This window comes from Oreochromis niloticus, unplaced genomic scaffold, assembly GCF_001858045.2.
Source record: "Oreochromis niloticus isolate F11D_XX unplaced genomic scaffold, O_niloticus_UMD_NMBU tig00001097_pilon, whole genome shotgun sequence".
NCBI lineage: Eukaryota > Metazoa > Chordata > Actinopteri > Cichliformes > Cichlidae > Oreochromis > Oreochromis niloticus.
The window spans coordinates 883-23,823 of NW_020327308.1; the positions used below are offsets into that span (position 1 = coordinate 883).

At 47.3% G+C, this 22,941-nt stretch overlaps 1 protein-coding gene across 1 annotated transcript; it reads right to left on the bottom strand.

Annotated features, from left to right (window-relative positions):
* Positions 1–3,949: 3,949 nt before the first annotated feature.
* LOC109197997 (uncharacterized protein YMR317W) lies at positions 3,950–21,533 on the bottom strand. The gene is made up of 34 exons (XM_019353692.1): positions 21,482–21,533; positions 20,958–21,133; positions 20,385–20,480; positions 19,829–19,953; positions 19,204–19,276; positions 18,854–19,039; positions 18,628–18,723; positions 18,040–18,193; positions 17,443–17,621; positions 17,093–17,278; positions 16,867–16,962; positions 16,279–16,432; positions 15,682–15,860; positions 15,332–15,517; positions 15,106–15,201; positions 14,518–14,671; positions 11,172–11,350; positions 10,822–11,007; positions 10,596–10,691; positions 10,008–10,161; positions 9,411–9,589; positions 9,061–9,246; positions 8,835–8,930; positions 8,248–8,401; positions 7,651–7,829; positions 7,301–7,486; positions 7,075–7,170; positions 6,488–6,641; positions 5,924–6,071; positions 5,621–5,732; positions 5,322–5,417; positions 4,822–4,887; positions 4,247–4,403; positions 3,950–4,095 (listed from the first exon to the last, which is right to left on the bottom strand). Exons 1-34 carry the CDS (start codon positions 21,531–21,533, stop codon positions 3,950–3,952), a joined length of 4,758 nt encoding a protein of 1,585 aa, XP_019209237.1.
* Between the last annotated feature and the right edge of the window lie 1,408 nt (positions 21,534–22,941).

Below are 22,941 nucleotides of genomic sequence, written 5' to 3' on the forward strand. Positions count from 1 at the left end.
TGTGTTGTTGTTGTTGTGGTTGCGGCGCGGAGCAGTTTGCTAGCGGCAGTGCTCCTGCGCAGATTTAAATAAATGGCTGTGCTCCCTGGCTAGCTCGCGGAAGCAAGACCAAACAATACCTCTGTCTCCTCCTTGTCTGAGCTCGCCACACTATTGATATATCGTCTGTGATAGTGTCTGTAATGTTGGGTGTGAGTGGTCTGTTGAAAGGGCAATTGATGTGATGTTGATGTGTTAGCTTACTGGCATTGTAAGTTCCAGTGGAGACTGACATTGAGAACTTGTAGTGCTTGTGTCTGCTCTAGTTGTGGTGCTAGTAGAGTCTGGTACTGTGGCAGCAAACTGACACTGGATGTTCTTTCCACTGACTTTGCCCCTCACATTGTTGACTTTAAGCTGCAGAAGAAAACAGATCACAACAAAAAGAGTTTTCATTCGCATTATTCTAACTGATGTTCATGGTCATAGTTTAATTAACATTTGCCTTGATATTGAGTAGAAGACTCAGAAGGCAGACCTGCATCTATGTATGTACTTTAATTACAACCACAGAACGCACTCACAGAATTTACAGTGTTTGGTTGTAATTAGGATAATCAGTATTTTATTGTTACAGTTAAATACAGGTGAAGGCAACACAAGATCTTTAGGTAGAATAAGGCAGATAGGCAGAATGATCATTTATCAAACTAATGACACAAAGAAAAGAAAATTGGGGAAATTTATTGTTTAGTCCTTAATGTAAACCAAATAGGACAAATGTTGTAAACATTTCTTTTTTAAAAGATGCCAATCAAATAACAAAAAGTTTAACTTCTAGTAGAACTCACCGGTGTGCGAGTCAGCTTGCCGTTGTTCAGAAGAGCACTGAAGAATTTGACTACACCATTGTTATTTGCACAGATGTAGGTTGTGTCATTGACTCCCTGTGGTGAAAAACCAGACATTGTAAATGTTACCTCTCTATAAAGATGACGACTAACAAAATACTAGACTGTCTCATTGTTAAACTTCACTGCATTTCATTTGTGCTGAAATGATCAAATTTGACATACCTGTGTGTTACGTGACAGCGTGGCAGCAATGTAGCCGTCTGATTCTCCTGCAAGGTCAAACATAAAATTTTGACCTCCAAGCGCTTGGGCACCAAGGAAGAAACATGTCCCGTTTGAGGGTCACAGCCAGAGGCTGAGCTGCACACAGCTGTTTCCTGCCACATTCAGTTCTAGTAATAGAGGCCTGCAAGAACAAATAAGATCCATGTTAGTGAATGGGGCAGTGTATATGTTAATAGGTACTGATCAATGCTATTTTATTATCCCTGATATGGATTTCCTCAGTCTTTTGCTTTAGTAATTAAATAATTATTTTATTTATTTTTAAGTTTTTCTACATTACTCACATTAAGAATTGTCACATTAGTGTCAGGCACCAGTGGGCAGGTGTTGTTGGAGCTGCAGTTGTGTTGGGTGGTGCTGTGGTGTTGGAATTAATCTGATTATTGATAGTGGCATTAACATTTGCCAGGTCTACCACACCAGTTGTTATCTTGGCAGTAGGGCTTCCCAGACCATCAGAACCTGAAAGAACAACCATAGACAAAAAGATCACTGATGTGTTTAAAGTGCATGACAACATATTGTAGTGGGCCAGGGCTGTTCGGGGTTTTGTTATTGACATTTATGTTCTGTTGCCATGGTTACGGTGACGCTCTCTCTGCAACTGTGTGTTTCCGGGTGAGAGAGCGCCATTTGTGTTGTTGTTGTTGTGGTTGCAGCGCGGAGCAGTTTGCTAGCGGCAGTGCTCCTGCGCAGATTTAAATAAATGGCTGTGCTCCCTGGCTAGCTCGTGGGAAGCAAGACCAAACAATACCTCTGTCTCCTCCTTCTCTGAGCTCGCCACATTGGTGTCAGAAGTGGGATAGCTCACCCTCGCCGGAATGGAGAGAGAGACTCAGAGGCTGGAGCAAGCGAGCGGCCATGTAAGTCCCCCGACGGGTCCCGATGGCGCGAGCGCACCGCGGCAGCAGCCCGTGGCGACCGACGCTAGGACAATGCTTCATGGGCTGCCTCTGTCGACCGACATGCCGGGCCCCCGACAGCGAGCAGTGATGCCTGCAACGGCAGCTAAGGTACCGAAATACAACGGGATAACCCGCTAGAGCCTACCTCTCACAAGTACGGCTAGCCGCGAGGCATAATGGCTGGAGCGATGAAGAGGCTGCTACCAACTTAGCGCTAGCATTGGAAGGAGATGCACTGCAGGTACTCCTTGACCTAGCCCCGTCAGAGCAGCATGAGCTCCAGACCCTCACCATAGCACTCGAGAGGCGATTTGGGCAGCGGCACTCCACTGATCAGAGCAGGGAGCAGCTGACCAACCGGAGCCGTAGGCCGGGGGAGAGCCTGGGCACCTTTGCAGCGGATGTGTTGCTGTATGCTCATCGTGGCTATCCAGAGTTCCCAGCAGCACCCCGTGAGGAGCTTAGCCTGCATGCTTTCCTGCGAGGACTTTTCCCAGAGCGACTACGCCAACACGTCCGCCTGGCCATGCCTCAGACTCTCCGTGAGGCGCTCCTTGAGGCTGAAAGGGCCGAGCTTGTGCTTACATCGCGACCTGACCAGCAGTTGCGCCCCCCAAACTACCTCAAATCAGAGCCGCAGACTGCGACAGTGAGAGGGAGGTCACGGGGATATGCCAGCCGCAGCCCTCGGTGCCCTGGAGGCGTCCCCGTCGACCGACCGACCGCTGCTACCGGTGCGATGAGCCTGGCCACGTGGCGCGCGACTGCTTGGCGCCCGCCCAAAGGCCAGAACTATGTGGCCTCAGGGGGATGAGAGGGGAGCGGTACAGCGAGGGGACCACCGCTCCAGCTTCCTGCCCCCTCCAAGAACGATGCACGGTGGCGGGCCTAGTCGGGCACCTGAAGGGACTCTACCTGAGCTGCTGTGTTGAGGACCAGCCCTGCCAGGCCCTGGTGGACACGGGGTCCACCATTTCCCTAATACGACCTGGTGTGTATCCTGGAACATCCGGGCCGCTTGTGATGGGTTGGTCACCCACCGACACCCAGCTGATGACAGTGACGGGGGAGAGAACTGACATGCGGGGTAAGAAACCGTTGCAGATCCGAATGAAGGATCTGGAGCTGGTGCACGACTTCTGGCTTGCTGACATCCAAGACCAGTGCATCATCGGCCTTGATCTGGTGACCCGCTGGGGGCCTGCGTTTACACCGCGAAGCTGGCTATCACTCTTGGTACAGAGACTCTGGCTCTCCAGTGTGGTCAAAAGCAGGGAACCAGAGACTGCAGGCAGACGCAGCTGGTTCAGCACGCCATCGACACCGGCTCTGCTCAACCCATCTGTCTGCGCCCACGCCAGCTGCCCCTCTCGAAACGGCAGGGAGAGCGGGCCCACAGGCATGGGGCGTGGCTACTGCTCGGGCCAAAGCCGACGGAGGGGGATGGCTCTCGTTGACCATGCAGCAGCTGAAGCAGGAGCAGGAGGCTGATGCGACGTTGGTTCAGGTGGGGGCCTGGCTGGAGGCAGCACGACGCTCAGGCTGGACAGGGGTGTCAGGACAGAGGCCCGAAGTGAAGGCCTACTACTCCCAGTACAACAATCTGGAGACCCACGACGGCCTCCTGTACCGGAGATGGCGGGCCCCGAACAGGCAAGGATCTCCCGCAGCTGTTGGTGCCTCGGTCGCTGCGGTCGCAGGTGCTCGAGCTTGTCCACGGCTCGGTGGGGGCCAGCCACTATGGGAATGCTAAAACTCTCCGCCGTCTCAGGGGCAGTTCTACTGGCCTGGTTGTCGACGGGATGTGGAACTTCATGTGCACTGCTGTGACACCTGTACGGCACAGAAGGGCCCCACTCAACGCCCCACTGCTCCCCTGCAGCCGCATTGGGTGGGGCCCCGATGGAGAGAGTGGGAGGAGACGTCCTAGGGCCTTTCCCCGTCCCCGAGGCAGGGTACCGGAGCGTGTTGGTGGCCAGGGACTGCTACAGGAGGCTGAGGGAGCGGCCGCGAGTGGTTCATGACTACACCCGCCAGGCCCAGTTCAGCGCCGGAGTACGACAGAAAAGAGCCTGCGACACCAGGTGCCGAGGGGGAGCTTTCGTGCCTGGCGACAAGGTTTGGGTGTACTGCCCGGTTCGCAAGAGAGGGGTGTCCCCCAGGCTGTGCGGTCACTGGCAAGGGCCGGCGGAAGTCGTGGGGCGGCTAACAGAAGTGGTGTACCGGATCCGCATGCCGGGCCCAGGGCGCGTGGCGGTGTTGTACCAGGAGAGGCTCTCACCGTACCGCCCGCCCACTCCAGCAGCCGCTGGGGCAGGGGATGCTGGCGGCACCCCAGGTTCTCATCCAAGTGACTCTTCCCCTGGTGGTCGAGATCGGCCTGCGCGCCGAATGAAGACACATGGACATTTGCAGGACTTTGTGTTGGGAAATGGGGTTGTCGGGGACGACTGACCCTTAGGTGGGGGCTATGAAGCGGGCCAGGGCTGTTCGGGGTTTTGTTATTGACATTTATGTTCTGTTGCCATGGTTACGGGTGACGCTCTCTCTGCAACTGTGTGTTCGCGGAAGCAAGACAAACAATACCTCTGTCTCCTCCTTGTCTGAGCTCGCCACAATATTGATATATCGTCTGTGATAGTGTCTGTAATGTTGGGTGTCAGTGGTCTGTTGAAAGGGCAATTGATGTGATGTTGATGTGTTAGCTTACTGGCATTGTAAGTTCCAGTGGAGACTGACATTGAGAAACTTGTAGTGCTTGTGTCTGCTCTAGTTGTGGTGCTAGTAGAGTCTGGTACTGTGGCAGCAAACTGACACTGGATGTTCTTTCCACTGACTTTGCCCCTCACATTGTTGACTTTAAGCTGCAGAAGAAAACAGATCACAACAAAAAGAGTTTTCATTCGTATTATTCTAACTGATGTTCATGGTCATAGTTTAATTAACATTTGCCTTGATATTGAGTAGAAGACTCAGAAGGCAGACCTGCATCTATGTATGTACTTTAATTACAACCACAGAACGCACTCACAGAATTTACAGTGTTTGGTTGTAATTAGGATAATCAGTATTTTATTGTTACAGTTAAATACAGGTGAAGGCAACACAAGATCTTTAGGTAGAATAAGGCAGATAGGCAGAATGATCATTTATCAAACTAATGACACAAAGAAAAGAAAATTGGGGAAATTTATTGTTTAGTCCTTAATGTAAACCAAATAGGACAAATGTTGTAAATATTTCTTTTTTAAAAGATGCCAATCAAATAACAAAAAGTTTAACTTCTAGTAGAACTCACCGGTGTGCGAGTCAGCTTGCCGTTGTTCAGAAGAGCACTGAAGAATTTGACTACACCATTGTTATTTGCACAGATGTAGGTTGTGTCATTGACTCCCTGTGGTGAAAAACCAGACATTGTAAATGTTACCTCTCTATAAAGATGACGACTAACAAAATACTAGACTGTCTCATTGTTAAACTTCACTGCATTTTCATTTGTGCTGAAATGATCAAATTTGACATACCTGTGTGTTACGTGACAGGTGGCAGCAATGTAGCCGTCTGATTCTCCTGCAAGGTCAAACATAAAATTTTGACCTCCAAGCGCTTGGGCACCAAGGAAGAAACATGTCCCGTTTGAGGGGTCACAGCCAGAGGGCTGAGCTGCACACAGCTGTTTCCTGCCACATTCAGTTCTAGTAATAGAGGCCTGCAAGAACAAATAAGATCCATGTTAGTGAATGGGGCAGTGTATATGTTAATAGGTACTGATCAATGCATGTTATTATCCCCTGATATGGATTTCCTCAGTCTTTTGCTTTAGTAATTAAATATTATTTTATTTATTTTTAAGTTTTCTACATTACTCACATTAAGAATTGTCACATTAGTGTCAGGCACCAGTGGGGCAGGTGTTGTTGGAGCTGCAGTTGTGTTGGTGGTGCTGTGGTGTTGGAATTAATCTGATTATTGATAGTGGCATTAACATTTGCCAGGTCTACCACACCAGTTGTTATCTTGGCAGTAGGGCTTCCCAGACCATCAGAACCTGAAAGAACAACCATAGACAAAAAGATCACTGTTGTGTTTAAAGTGCATGACAACATATTGTAGTGGGCCAGAGCTGTTCGGGTTTTGTTACGACATTAATGTTCTGTTGCCATGGTTACGGGTGACGCTCTCTCTGCAACTGTGTGTTTCCCGGTGAGAGAGCGCCATTTTGTGTTGTTGTTGTTGTGGTTGCGGCGCGGAGCAGTTTGCTAGCGGCAGTGCTCCTGCGCAGATTTAAATAAATGGCTGTGCTCCCTGGCTAGCTCGCGGGAAGCAAGACCAAACAATACCTCTGTCTCCTCCTTGTCTGAGCTCGCCACACTATTGATATATCGTCTGTGATAGTGTCTGTAATGTTGGGTGTGAGTGGTCTGTTGAAAGGGCAATTGATGTGATGTTGATGTGTTAGCTTACTGGCATTGTAAGTTCCAGTGGAGACTGACATTGAGAAACTTGTAGTGCTTGTGTCTGCTCTAGTTGTGGTGCTAGTAGAGTCTGGTACTGTGGCAGCAAACTGACACTGGATGTTCTTTCCACTGACTTTGCCCCTCACATTGTTGACTTTAAGCTGCAGAAGAAAACAGATCACAACAAAAAGAGTTTTCATTCGCATTATTCTAACTGATGTTCATGGTCATAGTTTAATTAACATTTGCCTTGATATTGAGTAGAAGACTCAGAAGGCAGACCTGCATCTATGTATGTACTTTAATTACAACCACAGAACGCACTCACAGAATTTACAGTGTTTGGTTGTAATTAGGATAATCAGTATTTTATTGTTACAGTTAAATACAGGTGAAGGCAACACAAGATCTTTAGGTAGAATAAGGCAGATAGGCAGAATGATCATTTATCAAACTAATGACACAAAGAAAAGAAAATTGGGGAAATTTATTGTTTAGTCCTTAATGTAAACCAAATAGGACAAATGTTGTAAACATTTCTTTTTAAAAGATGCCAATCAAATAACAAAAAGTTTAACTTCTAGTAGAACTCACCGGTGTGCGAGTCAGCTTGCCGTTGTTCAGAAGAGCACTGAAGAATTTGACTACACCATTGTTATTTGCACAGATGTAGGTTGTGTCATTGACTCCCTGTGGTGAAAAACCAGACATTGTAAATGTTACCTCTCTATAAAGATGACGACTAACAAAATACTAGACTGTCTCATTGTTAAACTTCACTGCATTTTCATTTGTGCTGAAATGATCAAATTTGACATACCTGTGTGTTACGTGACAGGGTGGCAGCAATGTAGCCGTCTGATTCTCCTGCAAGGTCAAACATAAAATTTTGACCTCCAAGCGCTTGGGCACCAAGGAAGAAACATGTCCCGTTTGAGGGGTCACAGCCAGAGGGCTGAGCTGCACACAGCTGTTTCCTGCCACATTCAGTTCTAGTAATAGAGGCCTGCAAGAACAAATAAGATCCATGTTAGTGAATGGGGCAGTGTATATGTTAATAGGTACTGATCAATGCTATTTTATTATCCCCTGATATGGATTTCCTCAGTCTTTTGCTTTAGTAATTAAATAATTATTTTATTTATTTTTAAGTTTTTCTACATTACTCACATTAAGAATTGTCACATTAGTGTCAGGCACCAGTGGGGCAGGTGTTGTTGGAGCTGCAGTTGTGTTGGGTGGTGCTGTGGTGTTGGAATTAATCTGATTATTGATAGTGGCATTAACATTTGCCAGGTCTACCACACCAGTTGTTATCTTGGCAGTAGGGCTTCCCAGACCATCAGAACCTGAAAGAACAACCATAGACAAAAAGATCACTGATGTGTTTAAAGTGCATGACAACATATTGTAGTGGGCCAGAGCTGTTCGGGGTTTTGTTACCGACATTAATGTTCTGTTGCCATGGTTACGGGTGACGCTCTCTCTGCAACTGTGTGTTTCCCGGTGAGAGAGCGCCATTTTGTGTTGTTGTTGTTGTGGTTGCGGCGCGGAGCAGTTTGCTAGCGGCAGTGCTCCTGCGCAGATTTAAATAAATGGCTGTGCTCCCTGGCTAGCTCGCGGGAAGCAAGACCAAACAATACCTCTGTCTCCTCCTTGTCTGAGCTCGCCACACTATTGATATATCGTCTGTGATAGTGTCTGTAATGTTGGGTGTGAGTGGTCTGTTGAAAGGGCAATTGATGTGATGTTGATGTGTTAGCTTACTGGCATTGTAAGTTCCAGTGGAGACTGACATTGAGAAACTTGTAGTGCTTGTGTCTGCTCTAGTTGTGGTGCTAGTAGAGTCTGGTACTGTGGCAGCAAACTGACACTGGATGTTCTTTCCACTGACTTTGCCCCTCACATTGTTGACTTTAAGCTGCAGAAGAAAACAGATCACAACAAAAAGAGTTTTCATTCGCATTATTCTAACTGATGTTCATGGTCATAGTTTAATTAACATTTGCCTTGATATTGAGTAGAAGACTCAGAAGGCAGACCTGCATCTATGTATGTACTTTAATTACAACCACAGAACGCACTCACAGAATTTACAGTGTTTGGTTGTAATTAGGATAATCAGTATTTTATTGTTACAGTTAAATACAGGTGAAGGCAACACAAGATCTTTAGGTAGAATAAGGCAGATAGGCAGAATGATCATTTATCAAACTAATGACACAAAGAAAGAAAATTGGGGAAATTTATTGTTTAGTCCTTAATGTAAACCAAATAGGACAAATGTTGTAAACATTTCTTTTTTAAAAGATGCCAATCAAATAACAAAAAGTTTAACTTCTAGTAGAACTCACCGGTGTGCGAGTCAGCTTGCCGTTGTTCAGAAGAGCACTGAAGAATTTGACTACACCATTGTTATTTGCACAGATGTAGGTTGTGTCATTGACTCCCTGTGGTGAAAAACCAGACATTGTAAATGTTACCTCTCTATAAAGATGACGACTAACAAAATACTAGACTGTCTCATTGTTAAACTTCACTGCATTTTCATTTGTGCTGAAATGATCAAATTTGACATACCTGTGTGTTACGTGACAGGGTGGCAGCAATGTAGCCGTCTGATTCTCCTGCAAGGTCAAACATAAAATTTTGACCTCCAAGCGCTTGGGCACCAAGGAAGAAACATGTCCCGTTTGAGGGGTCACAGCCAGAGGGCTGAGCTGCACACAGCTGTTTCCTGCCACATTCAGTTCTAGTAATAGAGGCCTGCAAGAACAAATAAGATCCATGTTAGTGAATGGGGCAGTGTATATGTTAATAGGTACTGATCAATGCTATTTTATTATCCCCTGATATGGATTTCCTCAGTCTTTTGCTTTAGTAATTAAATAATTATTTTATTTATTTTTAAGTTTTTCTACATTACTCACATTAAGAATTGTCACATTAGTGTCAGGCACCAGTGGGGCAGGTGTTGTTGGAGCTGCAGTTGTGTTGGGTGGTGCTGTGGTGTTGGAATTAATCTGATTATTGATAGTGGCATTAACATTTGCCAGGTCTACCACACCAGTTGTTATCTTGGCAGTAGGGCTTCCCAGACCATCAGAACCTGAAAGAACAACCATAGACAAAAAGATCACTGTTGTGTTTAAAGTGCATGACAACATATTGTAGTGGGCCAGAGCTGTTCGGGGTTTTGTTACCGACATTAATGTTCTGTTGCCATGGTTACGGGTGACGCTCTCTCTGCAACTGTGTGTTTCCCGGTGAGAGAGCGCCATTTTGTGTTGTTGTTGTTGTGGTTGCGGCGCGGAGCAGTTTGCTAGCGGCAGTGCTCCTGCGCAGATTTAAATAAATGGCTGTGCTCCCTGGCTAGCTCGCGGGAAGCAAGACCAAACAATACCTCTGTCTCCTCCTTGTCTGAGCTCGCCACACTATTGATATATCGTCTGTGATAGTGTCTGTAATGTTGGGTGTGAGTGGTCTGTTGAAAGGGCAATTGATGTGATGTTGATGTGTTAGCTTACTGGCATTGTAAGTTCCAGTGGAGACTGACATTGAGAAACTTGTAGTGCTTGTGTCTGCTCTAGTTGTGGTGCTAGTAGAGTCTGGTACTGTGGCAGCAAACTGACACTGGATGTTCTTTCCACTGACTTTGCCCCTCACATTGTTGACTTTAAGCTGCAGAAGAAAACAGATCACAACAAAAAGAGTTTTCATTCGCATTATTCTAACTGATGTTCATGGTCATAGTTTAATTAACATTTGCCTTGATATTGAGTAGAAGACTCAGAAGGCAGACCTGCATCTATGTATGTACTTTAATTACAACCACAGAACGCACTCACAGAATTTACAGTGTTTGGTTGTAATTAGGATAATCAGTATTTTATTGTTACAGTTAAATACAGGTGAAGGCAACACAAGATCTTTAGGTAGAATAAGGCAGATAGGCAGAATGATCATTTATCAAACTAATGACACAAAGAAAAGAAAATTGGGGAAATTTATTGTTTAGTCCTTAATGTAAACCAAATAGGACAAATGTTGTAAACATTTCTTTTTTAAAAGATGCCAATCAAATAACAAAAAGTTTAACTTCTAGTAGAACTCACCGGTGTGCGAGTCAGCTTGCCGTTGTTCAGAAGAGCACTGAAGAATTTGACTACACCATTGTTATTTGCACAGATGTAGGTTGTGTCATTGACTCCCTGTGGTGAAAAACCAGACATTGTAAATGTTACCTCTCTATAAAGATGACGACTAACAAAATACTAGACTGTCTCATTGTTAAACTTCACTGCATTTTCATTTGTGCTGAAATGATCAAATTTGACATACCTGTGTGTTACGTGACAGCGTGGCAGCAATGTAGCCGTCTGATTCTCCTGCAAGGTCAAACATAAAATTTTGACCTCCAAGCGCTTGGGCACCAAGGAAGAAACATGTCCCGTTTGAGGGGTCACAGCCAGAGGGCTGAGCTGCACACAGCTGTTTCCTGCCACATTCAGTTCTAGTAATAGAGGCCTGCAAGAACAAATAAGATCCATGTTAGTGAATGGGGCAGTGTATATGTTAATAGGTACTGATCAATGCTATTTTATTATCCCCTGATATGGATTTCCTCAGTCTTTTGCTTTAGTAATTAAATAATTATTTTATTTATTTTTAAGTTTTTCTACATTACTCACATTAAGAATTGTCACATTAGTGTCAGGCACCAGTGGGGCAGGTGTTGTTGGAGCTGCAGTTGTGTTGGGTGGTGCTGTGGTGTTGGAATTAATCTGATTATTGATAGTGGCATTAACATTTGCCAGGTCTACCACACCAGTTGTTATCTTGGCAGTAGGGCTTCCCAGACCATCAGAACCTGAAAGAACAACCATAGACAAAAAGATCACTGATGTGTTTAAAGTGCATGACAACATATTGTAGTGGGCCAGGGCTGTTCGGGGATTTGTTATTGACATTTATGTTCTGTTGCCATGGTTACGCGTGACGCTCTCTCTGCAACTGTGTGTTTCCGGGTGAGAGAGCGCCATTTTGTGTTGTTGTTGTTGTGGTTGCAGCGCGGAGCAGTTTGCTAGCGGCAGTGCTCCTGCGCAGATTTAAATAAATGGCTGTGCTCCCTGGCTAGCTCGTGGGAAGCAAGACCAAACAATACCTCTGTCTCCTCCTTCTCTGAGCTCGCCACATTGGTGTCAGAAGTGGGATAGCTCACCCTCGCCGGAATGGAGAGAGAGACTCAGAGGCTGGAGCAAGCGAGCGGCCATGTAAGTCCCCCGACGGGTCCCGATGGCGCGAGCGCACCGCGGCAGCAGCCCGTGGCGACCGACGCTAGGACAATGCTTCATGGGCTGCCTCTGTCGACCGACATGCCGGGCCCCCGACAGCGAGCAGTGATGCCTGCAACGGCAGCTAAGGTACCGAAATACAACGGGATAACCCCGCTAGAGCCCTACCTCTCACAAGTACGGCTAGCCGCGAGGCATAATGGCTGGAGCGATGAAGAGGCTGCTACCAACTTAGCGCTAGCATTGGAAGGAGATGCACTGCAGGTACTCCTTGACCTAGCCCCGTCAGAGCAGCATGAGCTCCAGACCCTCACCATAGCACTCGAGAGGCGATTTGGGCAGCGGCACTCCACTGATCAGAGCAGGGAGCAGCTGACCAACCGGAGCCGTAGGCCGGGGGAGAGCCTGGGCACCTTTGCAGCGGATGTGTTGCTGTATGCTCATCGTGGCTATCCAGAGTTCCCAGCAGCACCCCGTGAGGAGCTTAGCCTGCATGCTTTCCTGCGAGGACTTTTCCCAGAGCGACTACGCCAACACGTCCGCCTGGCCATGCCTCAGACTCTCCGTGAGGCGCTCCTTGAGGCTGAAAGGGCCGAGCTTGTGCTTACATCGCGACCTGACCAGCAGTTGCGCCCCCCAAACTACCCTCAAATCAGAGCCGCAGACTGCGACAGTGAGAGGGAGGTCACGGGGATATGCCAGCCGCAGCCCTCGGTGCCCTGGAGGCGTCCCCGTCGACCGACCGACCGCTGCTACCGGTGCGATGAGCCTGGCCACGTGGCGCGCGACTGCTTGGCGCCCGCCCAAAAGGCCAGAACTATGTGGCCTCAGGGGGATGAGAGGGGAGCGGTACAGCGAGGGGACCACCGCTCCAGCTTCCTGCCCCCCTCCAAGAACGATGCACGGTGGCGGGCCTAGTCGGGCACCTGAAGGGACTCTACCTGAGCTGCTGTGTTGAGGACCAGCCCTGCCAGGCCCTGGTGGACACGGGGTCCACCATTTCCCTAATACGACCTGGTGTGTATCCTGGAACATCCGGGCCGCTTGTGATGGGTTGGTCACCCACCGACACCCAGCTGATGACAGTGACGGGGGAGAGAACTGACATGCGGGGTAAGAAACCGTTGCAGATCCGAATGAAGGATCTGGAGCTGGTGCACGACTTCTGGCTTGCTGACATCCAAGACCAGTGCATCATCGGCCTTGATCTGGTGACCCGCTGGGGGGCCTGCGTTTACACCGCGAAGCTGGCTATCACTCTTGGTACAGAGACTCTGGCTCTCCAGTGTGGTCAAAAGCAGGGAACCAGAGACTGCAGGCAGACGCAGCAGGTTCAGCACGCCATCGACACCGGCTCTGCTCAACCCATCTGTCTGCGCCCACGCCAGCTGCCCCTCTCGAAACGGCAGGGAGAGCGGGCCCACAAGGCATGGGGCGTGGCTACTGCTCGGGCCAAAGCCGACGGAGGGGGATGGCTCTCGTTGACCATGCAGCAGCTGAAGCAGGAGCAGGAGGCTGATGCGACGTTGGTTCAGGTGGGGGCCTGGCTGGAGGCAGCACGACGCTCAGGCTGGACAGGGGTGTCAGGACAGAGGCCCGAAGTGAAGGCCTACTACTCCCAGTACAACAATCTGGAGACCCACGACGGCCTCCTGTACCGGAGATGGCGGGCCCCCGAACAAGGCAAGGATCTCCCGCAGCTGTTGGTGCCTCGGTCGCTGCGGTCGCAGGTGCTCGAGCTTGTCCACGGCTCGGTGGGGCCAGCCACTATGGGAATGCTAAAACTCTCCGCCGTCTCAGGGGGCAGTTCTACTGGCCTGGTTGTCGACGGGATGTGGAACTTCATGTGCACTGCTGTGACACCTGTACGGCACAGAAGGGCCCCACTCAACGCCCCACTGCTCCCCTGCAGCCGCATTGGGTGGGGGCCCCGATGGAGAGAGTGGGAGGAGACGTCCTAGGGCCTTTCCCCGTCCCCGAGGCAGGGTACCGGAGCGTGTTGGTGGCCAGGGACTGCTACAGGAGGCTGAGGGAGCGGCCGCGAGTGGTTCATGACTACACCCGCCAGGCCCAGTTCAGCGCCGGAGTACGACAGAAAAGAGCCTGCGACACCAGGTGCCGAGGGGAGCTTTCGTGCCTGGCGACAAGGTTTGGGTGTACTGCCCGGTTCGCAAGAGAGGGGTGTCCCCCAGGCTGTGCGGTCACTGGCAAGGGCCGGCGGAAGTCGTGGGGCGGCTAACAGAAGTGGTGTACCGGATCCGCATGCCGGGCCCAGGGCGCGTGGCGGTGTTGTACCAGGAGAGGCTCTCACCGTACCGCCCGCCCACTCCAGCAGCCGCTGGGGCAGGGGATGCTGGCGGCACCCCAGGTTCTCATCCAAGAGACTCTTCCCCTGGTGGTCGAGATCGGCCTGCGCGCCGAATGAAGACACATGGACATTTGCAGGACTTTGTGTTGGGAAATGGGGTTGTCGGGGACGACTGACCCCTTAGGTGGGGGCTATGAAGCGGGCCAGGGCTGTTCGGGGTTTTGTTATTGACATTTATGTTCTGTTGCCATGGTTACGGGTGACGCTCTCTCTGCAACTGTGTGTTCGCGGGAAGCAAGACCAAACAATACCTCTGTCTCCTCCTTGTCTGAGCTCGCCACAATATTGATATATCGTCTGTGATAGTGTCTGTAATGTTGGGTGTCAGTGGTCTGTTGAAAGGGCAATTGATGTGATGTTGATGTGTTAGCTTACTGGCATTGTAAGTTCCAGTGGAGACTGACATTGAGAAACTTGTAGTGCTTGTGTCTGCTCTAGTTGTGGTGCTAGTAGAGTCTGGTACTGTGGCAGCAAACTGACACTGGATGTTCTTTCCACTGACTTTGCCCCTCACATTGTTGACTTTAAGCTGCAGAAGAAAACAGATCACAACAAAAAGAGTTTTCATTCGTATTATTCTAACTGATGTTCATGGTCATAGTTTAATTAACATTTGCCTTGATATTGAGTAGAAGACTCAGAAGGCAGACCTGCATCTATGTATGTACTTTAATTACAACCACAGAACGCACTCACAGAATTTACAGTGTTTGGTTGTAATTAGGATAATCAGTATTTTATTGTTACAGTTAAATACAGGTGAAGGCAACACAAGATCTTTAGGTAGAATAAGGCAGATAGGCAGAATGATCATTTATCAAACTAATGACACAAAGAAAAGAAAATTGGGGAAATTTATTGTTTAGTCCTTAATGTAAACCAAATAGGACAAATGTTGTAAATATTTCTTTTTTAAAAGATGCCAATCAAATAACAAAAAGTTTAACTTCTAGTAGAACTCACCGGTGTGCGAGTCAGCTTGCCGTTGTTCAGAAGAGCACTGAAGAATTTGACTACACCATTGTTATTTGCACAGATGTAGGTTGTGTCATTGACTCCCTGTGGTGAAAAACCAGACATTGTAAATGTTACCTCTCTATAAAGATGACGACTAACAAAATACTAGACTGTCTCATTGTTAAACTTCACTGCATTTTCATTTGTGCTGAAATGATCAAATTTGACATACCTGTGTGTTACGTGACAGGGTGGCAGCAATGTAGCCGTCTGATTCTCCTGCAAGGTCAAACATAAAATTTTGACCTCCAAGCGCTTGGGCACCAAGGAAGAAACATGTCCCGTTTGAGGGGTCACAGCCAGAGGGCTGAGCTGCACACAGCTGTTTCCTGCCACATTCAGTTCTAGTAATAGAGGCCTGCAAGAACAAATAAGATCCATGTTAGTGAAAGCGGCAGTGTATATGTTAATAGGTACTGATCAATGCCATGTTATTATCCCCTGATATGGATTTCCTCAGTCTTTTGCTTTAGTAATTAAATAATTATTTTATTTATTTTTAAGTTTTTCTACATTACTCACATTAAGAATTGTCACATTAGTGTCAGGCACCAGTGGGGCAGGTGTTGTTGGAGCTGCAGTTGTGTTGGGTGGTGCTGTGGTGTTGGAATTAATCTGATTATTGATAGTGGCATTAACATTTGCCAGGTCTACCACACCAGTTGTTATCTTGGCAGTAGGGCTTCCCAGACCATCAGAACCTGAAAGAACAACCATAGACAAAAAGATCACTGTTGTGTTTAAAGTGCATGACAACATATTGTAGTGGGCCAGAGCTGTTCGGGGTTTTGTTACTGACATTAATGTTCTGTTGCCATGGTTACGGGTGACGCTCTCTCTGCAACTGTGTGTTTCCCGGTGAGAGAGCGCCATTTTGTGTTGTTGTTGTTGTGGTTGCGGCGCGGAGCAGTTTGCTAGCGGCAGTGCTCCTGCGCAGATTTAAATAAATGGCTGTGCTCCCTGGCTAGCTCGCGGGAAGCAAGACCAAACAATACCTCTGTCTCCTCCTTGTCTGAGCTCGCCACACTATTGATATATCGTCTGTGATAGTGTCTGTAATGTTGGGTGTGAGTGGTCTGTTGAAAGGGCAATTGATGTGATGTTGATGTGTTAGCTTACTGGCATTGTAAGTTCCAGTGGAGACTGACATTGAGAAACTTGTAGTGCTTGTGTCTGCTCTAGTTGTGGTGCTAGTAGAGTCTGGTACTGTGGCAGCAAACTGACACTGGATGTTCTTTCCACTGACTTTGCCCCTCACATTGTTGACTTTAAGCTGCAGAAGAAAACAGATCACAACAAAAAGAGTTTTCATTCGCATTATTCTAACTGATGTTCATGGTCATAGTTTAATTAACATTTGCCTTGATATTGAGTAGAAGACTCAGAAGGCAGACCTGCATCTATGTATGTACTTTAATTACAACCACAGAACGCACTCACAGAATTTACAGTGTTTGGTTGTAATTAGGATAATCAGTATTTTATTGTTACAGTTAAATACAGGTGAAGGCAACACAAGATCTTTAGGTAGAATAAGGCAGATAGGCAGAATGATCATTTATCAAACTAATGACACAAAGAAAAGAAAATTGGGGAAATTTATTGTTTAGTCCTTAATGTAAACCAAATAGGACAAATGTTGTAAACATTTCTTTTTTAAAAGATGCCAATCAAATAACAAAAAGTTTAACTTCTAGTAGAACTCACCGGTGTGCGAGTCAGCTTGCCGTTGTTCAGAAGAGCACTGAAGAATTTGACTACACCATTGTTATTTGCACAGATGTAGGTTGTGTCATTGACTCCCTGTGGTGAAAAACCAGACATTGTAAATGTTACCTCTCTATAAAGATGACGACTAACAAAATACTAGACTGTCTCATTGTTAAACTTCACTGCATTTTCATTTGTGCTGAAATGATCAAATTTGACATACCTGTGTGTTACGTGACAGGGTGGCAGCAATGTAGCCGTCTGATTCTCCTGCAAGGTCAAACATAAAATTTTGACCTCCAAGCGCTTGGGCACCAAGGAAGAAACATGTCCCGTTTGAGGGGTCACAGCCAGAGGGCTGAGCTGCACACAGCTGTTTCCTGCCACATTCAGTTCTAGTAATAGAGGCCTGCAAGAACAAATAAGATCCATGTTAGTGAATGGGGCAGTGTATATGTTAATAGGTACTGATCAATGCTATTTTATTATCCCCTGATATGGATTTCCTCAGTCTTTTGCTTTAGTAATTAAATAATTATTTTATTTATTTTTAAGTTTTTCTACATTACTCACATTAAGAATTGTCACATTAGTGTCAGGCACCAGTGGGGCAGGTGTTGTTGGAGCTGCAGTTGTGTTGGGTGGTGCTGTGGTGTTGGAATTAATCTGATTATTGATAGTGGCATTAACATTTGCCAGGTCTACCACACCAGTTGTTATCTTGGCAGTAGGGCTTCCCAGACCATCAGAACCTGAAAGAACAACCATAGACAAAAAGATCACTGATGTGTTTAAAGTGCATGACAACATATTGTAGTGGGCCAGAGCTGTTCGGGGTTTTGTTACCGACATTAATGTTCTGTTGCCATGGTTACGGGTGACGCTCTCTCTGCAACTGTGTGTTTCCCGGTGAGAGAGCGCCATTTTGTGTTGTTGTTGTTGTGGTTGCGGCGCGGAGCAGTTTGCTAGCGGCAGTGCTCCTGCGCAGATTTAAATAAATGGCTGTGCTCCCTGGCTAGCTCGCGGGAAGCAAGACCAAACAATACCTCTGTCTCCTCCTTGTCTGAGCTCGCCACACTATTGATATATCGTCTGTGATAGTGTCTGTAATGTTGGGTGTGAGTGGTCTGTTGAAAGGGCAATTGATGTGATGTTGATGTGTTAGCTTACTGGCATTGTAAGTTCCAGTGGAGACTGACATTGAGAAACTTGTAGTGCTTGTGTCTGCTCTAGTTGTGGTGCTAGTAGAGTCTGGTACTGTGGCAGCAAACTGACACTGGATGTTCTTTCCACTGACTTTGCCCCTCACATTGTTGACTTTAAGCTGCAGAAGAAAACAGATCACAACAAAAAGAGTTTTCATTCGCATTATTCTAACTGATGTTCATGGTCATAGTTTAATTAACATTTGCCTTGATATTGAGTAGAAGACTCAGAAGGCAGACCTGCATCTATGTATGTACTTTAATTACAACCACAGAACGCACTCACAGAATTTACAGTGTTTGGTTGTAATTAGGATAATCAGTATTTTATTGTTACAGTTAAATACAGGTGAAGGCAACACAAGATCTTTAGGTAGAATAAGGCAGATAGGCAGAATGATCATTTATCAAACTAATGACACAAAGAAAAGAAAATTGGGGAAATTTATTGTTTAGTCCTTAATGTAAACCAAATAGGACAAATGTTGTAAACATTTCTTTTTTAAAAGATGCCAATCAAATAACAAAAAGTTTAACTTCTAGTAGAACTCACCGGTGTGCGAGTCAGCTTGCCGTTGTTCAGAAGAGCACTGAAGAATTTGACTACACCATTGTTATTTGCACAGATGTAGGTTGTGTCATTGACTCCCTGTGGTGAAAAACCAGACATTGTAAATGTTACCTCTCTATAAAGATGACGACTAACAAAATACTAGACTGTCTCATTGTTAAACTTCACTGCATTTTCATTTGTGCTGAAATGATCAAATTTGACATACCTGTGTGTTACGTGACAGGGTGGCAGCAATGTAGCCGTCTGATTCTCCTGCAAGGTCAAACATAAAATTTTGACCTCCAAGCGCTTGGGCACCAAGGAAGAAACATGTCCCGTTTGAGGGGTCACAGCCAGAGGGCTGAGCTGCACACAGCTGTTTCCTGCCACATTCAGTTCTAGTAATAGAGGCCTGCAAGAACAAATAAGATCCATGTTAGTGAATGGGGCAGTGTATATGTTAATAGGTACTGATCAATGCTATTTTATTATCCCCTGATATGGATTTCCTCAGTCTTTTGCTTTAGTAATTAAATAATTATTTTATTTATTTTTAAGTTTTTCTACATTACTCACATTAAGAATTGTCACATTAGTGTCAGGCACCAGTGGGCAGGTGTTGTTGGAGCTGCAGTTGTGTTGGGTGGTGCTGTGGTGTTGGAATTAATCTGATTATTGATAGTGGCATTAACATTTGCCAGGTCTACCACACCAGTTGTTATCTTGGCAGTAGGGCTTCCCAGACCATCAGAACCTGAAAGAACAACCATAGACAAAAAGATCACTGTTGTGTTTAAAGTGCATGACAACATATTGTAGTGGGCCAGAGCTGTTCGGGGTTTTGTTACCGACATTAATGTTCTGTTGCCATGGTTACGGGTGACGCTCTCTCTGCAACTGTGTGTTTCCCGGTGAGAGAGCGCCATTTTGTGTTGTTGTTGTTGTGGTTGCGGCGCGGAGCAGTTTGCTAGCGGCAGTGCTCCTGCGCAGATTTAAATAAATGGCTGTGCTCCCTGGCTAGCTCGCGGGAAGCAAGACCAAACAATACCTCTGTCTCCTCCTTGTCTGAGCTCGCCACACTATTGATATATCGTCTGTGATAGTGTCTGTAATGTTGGGTGTGAGTGGTCTGTTGAAAGGGCAATTGATGTGATGTTGATGTGTTAGCTTACTGGCATTGTAAGTTCCAGTGGAGACTGACATTGAGAAACTTGTAGTGCTTGTGTCTGCTCTAGTTGTGGTGCTAGTAGAGTCTGGTACTGTGGCAGCAAACTGACACTGGATGTTCTTTCCACTGACTTTGCCCCTCACATTGTTGACTTTAAGCTGCAGAAGAAAACAGATCACAACAAAAAGAGTTTTCATTCGCATTATTCTAACTGATGTTCATGGTCATAGTTTAATTAACATTTGCCTTGATATTGAGTAGAAGACTCAGAAGGCAGACCTGCATCTATGTATGTACTTTAATTACAACCACAGAACGCACTCACAGAATTTACAGTGTTTGGTTGTAATTAGGATAATCAGTATTTATTGTTACAGTTAAATACAGGTGAAGGCAACACAAGATCTTTAGGTAGAATAAGGCAGATAGGCAGAATGATCATTTATCAAACTAATGACACAAAGAAAAGAAAATTGGGGAAATTTATTGTTTAGTCCTTAATGTAAACCAAATAGGACAAATGTTGTAAACATTTCTTTTTAAAAGATGCCAATCAAATAACAAAAGTTTAACTTCTAGTAGAACTCACCGGTGTGCGAGTCAGCTTGCCGTTGTTCAGAAGAGCACTGAAGAATTTGACTACACCATTGTTATTTGCACAGATGTAGGTTGTGTCATTGACTCCCTGTGGTGAAAAACCAGACATTGTAAATGTTACCTCTCTATAAAGATGACGACTAACAAAATACTAGACTGTCTCATTGTTAAACTTCACTGCATTTTCATTTGTGCTGAAATGATCAAATTGACATACCTGTGTGTTACGTGACAGCGTGGCAGCAATGTAGCCGTCTGATTCTCCTGCAAGGTCAAACATAAAATTTTGACCTCCAAGCGCTTGGGCACCAAGGAAGAAACATGTCCCGTTTGAGGGTCACAGCCAGAGGGCTGAGCTGCACACAGCTGTTTCCTGCCACATTCAGTTCTAGTAATAGAGGCCTGCAAGAACAAATAAGATCCATGTTAGTGAATGGGGCAGTGTATATGTTAATAGGTACTGATCAATGCTATTTATTATCCCCTGATATGGATTTCCTCAGTCTTTTGCTTTAGTAATTAAATAATTATTTTATTTATTTTTAAGTTTTTCTACATTACTCACATTAAGAATTGTCACATTAGTGTCAGGCACCAGTGGGGCAGGTGTTGTTGGAGCTGCAGTTGTGTGGTGGTGCTGTGGTGTGGAATTAATCTGATTATTGATAGTGGCATTAACATTTGCCAGGTCTACCACACCAGTTGTTATCTTGGCAGTAGGGCTTCCCAGACCATCAGAACCTGAAAGAACAACCATAGACAAAAGATCACTGATGTGTTTAAAGTGCATGACAACATATTGTAGTGGGCCAGGGCTGTTCGGGGTTTGTTATTGACATTTATGTTCTGTTGCCATGGTTACGCGTGACGCTCTCTCTGCAACTGTGTGTTTCCGGTGAGAGAGCGCCATTTTGTGTTGTTGTTGTTGTGGTTGCAGCGCGGAGCAGTTTGCTAGCGGCAGTGCTCCTGCGCAGATTTAAATAAATGGCTGTGCTCCCTGGCTAGCTCGTGGGAAGCAAGACCAAACAATACCTCTGTCTCCTCCTTCTCTGAGCTCGCCACATTGGTGTCAGAAGTGGGATAGCTCACCCTCGCCGGAATGGAGAGAGAGACTCAGAGGCTGGAGCAAGCGAGCGGCCATGTAAGTCCCCGACGGGTCCCGATGGCGCGAGCGCACCGCGGCAGCAGCCCGTGGCGACCGACGCTAGGACAATGCTTCATGGGCTGCCTCTGTCGACCGACATGCCGGGCCCCCGACAGCGAGCAGTGATGCCTGCAACGGCAGCTAAGGTACCGAAATACAACGGGATAACCCCGCTAGAGCCCTACCTCTCACAAGTACGGCTAGCCGCGAGGCATAATGGCTGGAGCGATGAAGAGGCTGCTACCAACTTAGCGCTAGCATTGGAAGGAGATGCACTGCAGGTACTCCTTGACCTAGCCCGTCAGAGCAGCATGAGCTCCAGACCCTCACCATAGCACTCGAGAGGCGATTTGGGCAGCGGCACTCCACTGATCAGAGCAGGAGCAGCTGACCAACCGGAGCCGTAGGCCGGGGGAGAGCCTGGCACCTTTGCAGCGGATGTGTTGCTGTATGCTCATCGTGGCTATCCAGAGTTCCCAGCAGCACCCCGTGAGGAGCTTAGCCTGCATGCTTTCCTGCGAGGACTTTCCCAGAGCGACTACGCCAACACGTCCGCCTGGCCATGCCTCAGACTCTCCGTGAGGCGCTCCTTGAGGCTGAAAGGGCCGAGCTTGTGCTTACATCGCGACCTGACCAGCAGTTGCGCCCCCCAAACTACCCTCAAATCAGAGCCGCAGACTGCGACAGTGAGAGGGAGGTCACGGGATATGCCAGCCGCAGCCCTCGTGCCCTGGAGGCGTCCCCGTCGACCGACCGACGCTGCTACCGTGCGATGAGCCTGGCCACGTGGCGCGCGACTGCTTGGCGCCCGCCCAAAAGGCCAGAACTATGTGGCCTCAGGGGATGAGAGGGGAGCGGTACAGCGAGGGACCACCGCTCCAGCTTCCTGCCCCCTCCAAGAACGATGCACGGTGGCGGGCCTAGTCGGGCACCTGAAGGGACTCTACCTGAGCTGCTGTGTTGAGGACCAGCCCTGCCAGGCCCTGGTGGACACGGGGTCCACCATTTCCCTAATACGACCTGGTGTGTATCCTGGAACATCCGGGCCGCTTGTGATGGGTGGTCACCCACCGACACCCAGCTGATGACAGTGACGGGGAGAGAACTGACATGCGGGGTAAGAAACCGTTGCAGATCCGAATGAAGGATCTGGAGCTGGTGCACGACTTCTGGCTTGCTGACATCCAAGACCAGTGCATCATCGCCTTGATCTGGTGACCCGCTGGGGGCCTGCGTTTACACCGCGAAGCTGGCTATCACTCTTGGTACAGAGACTCTGGCTCTCCAGTGTGGTCAAAGCAGGGAACCAGAGACTGCAGGCAGACGCAGCAGTTCAGCACGCCATCGACACCGGCTCTGCTCAACCCATCTGTCTGCGCCCACGCCAGCTGCCCCTCTCGAAACG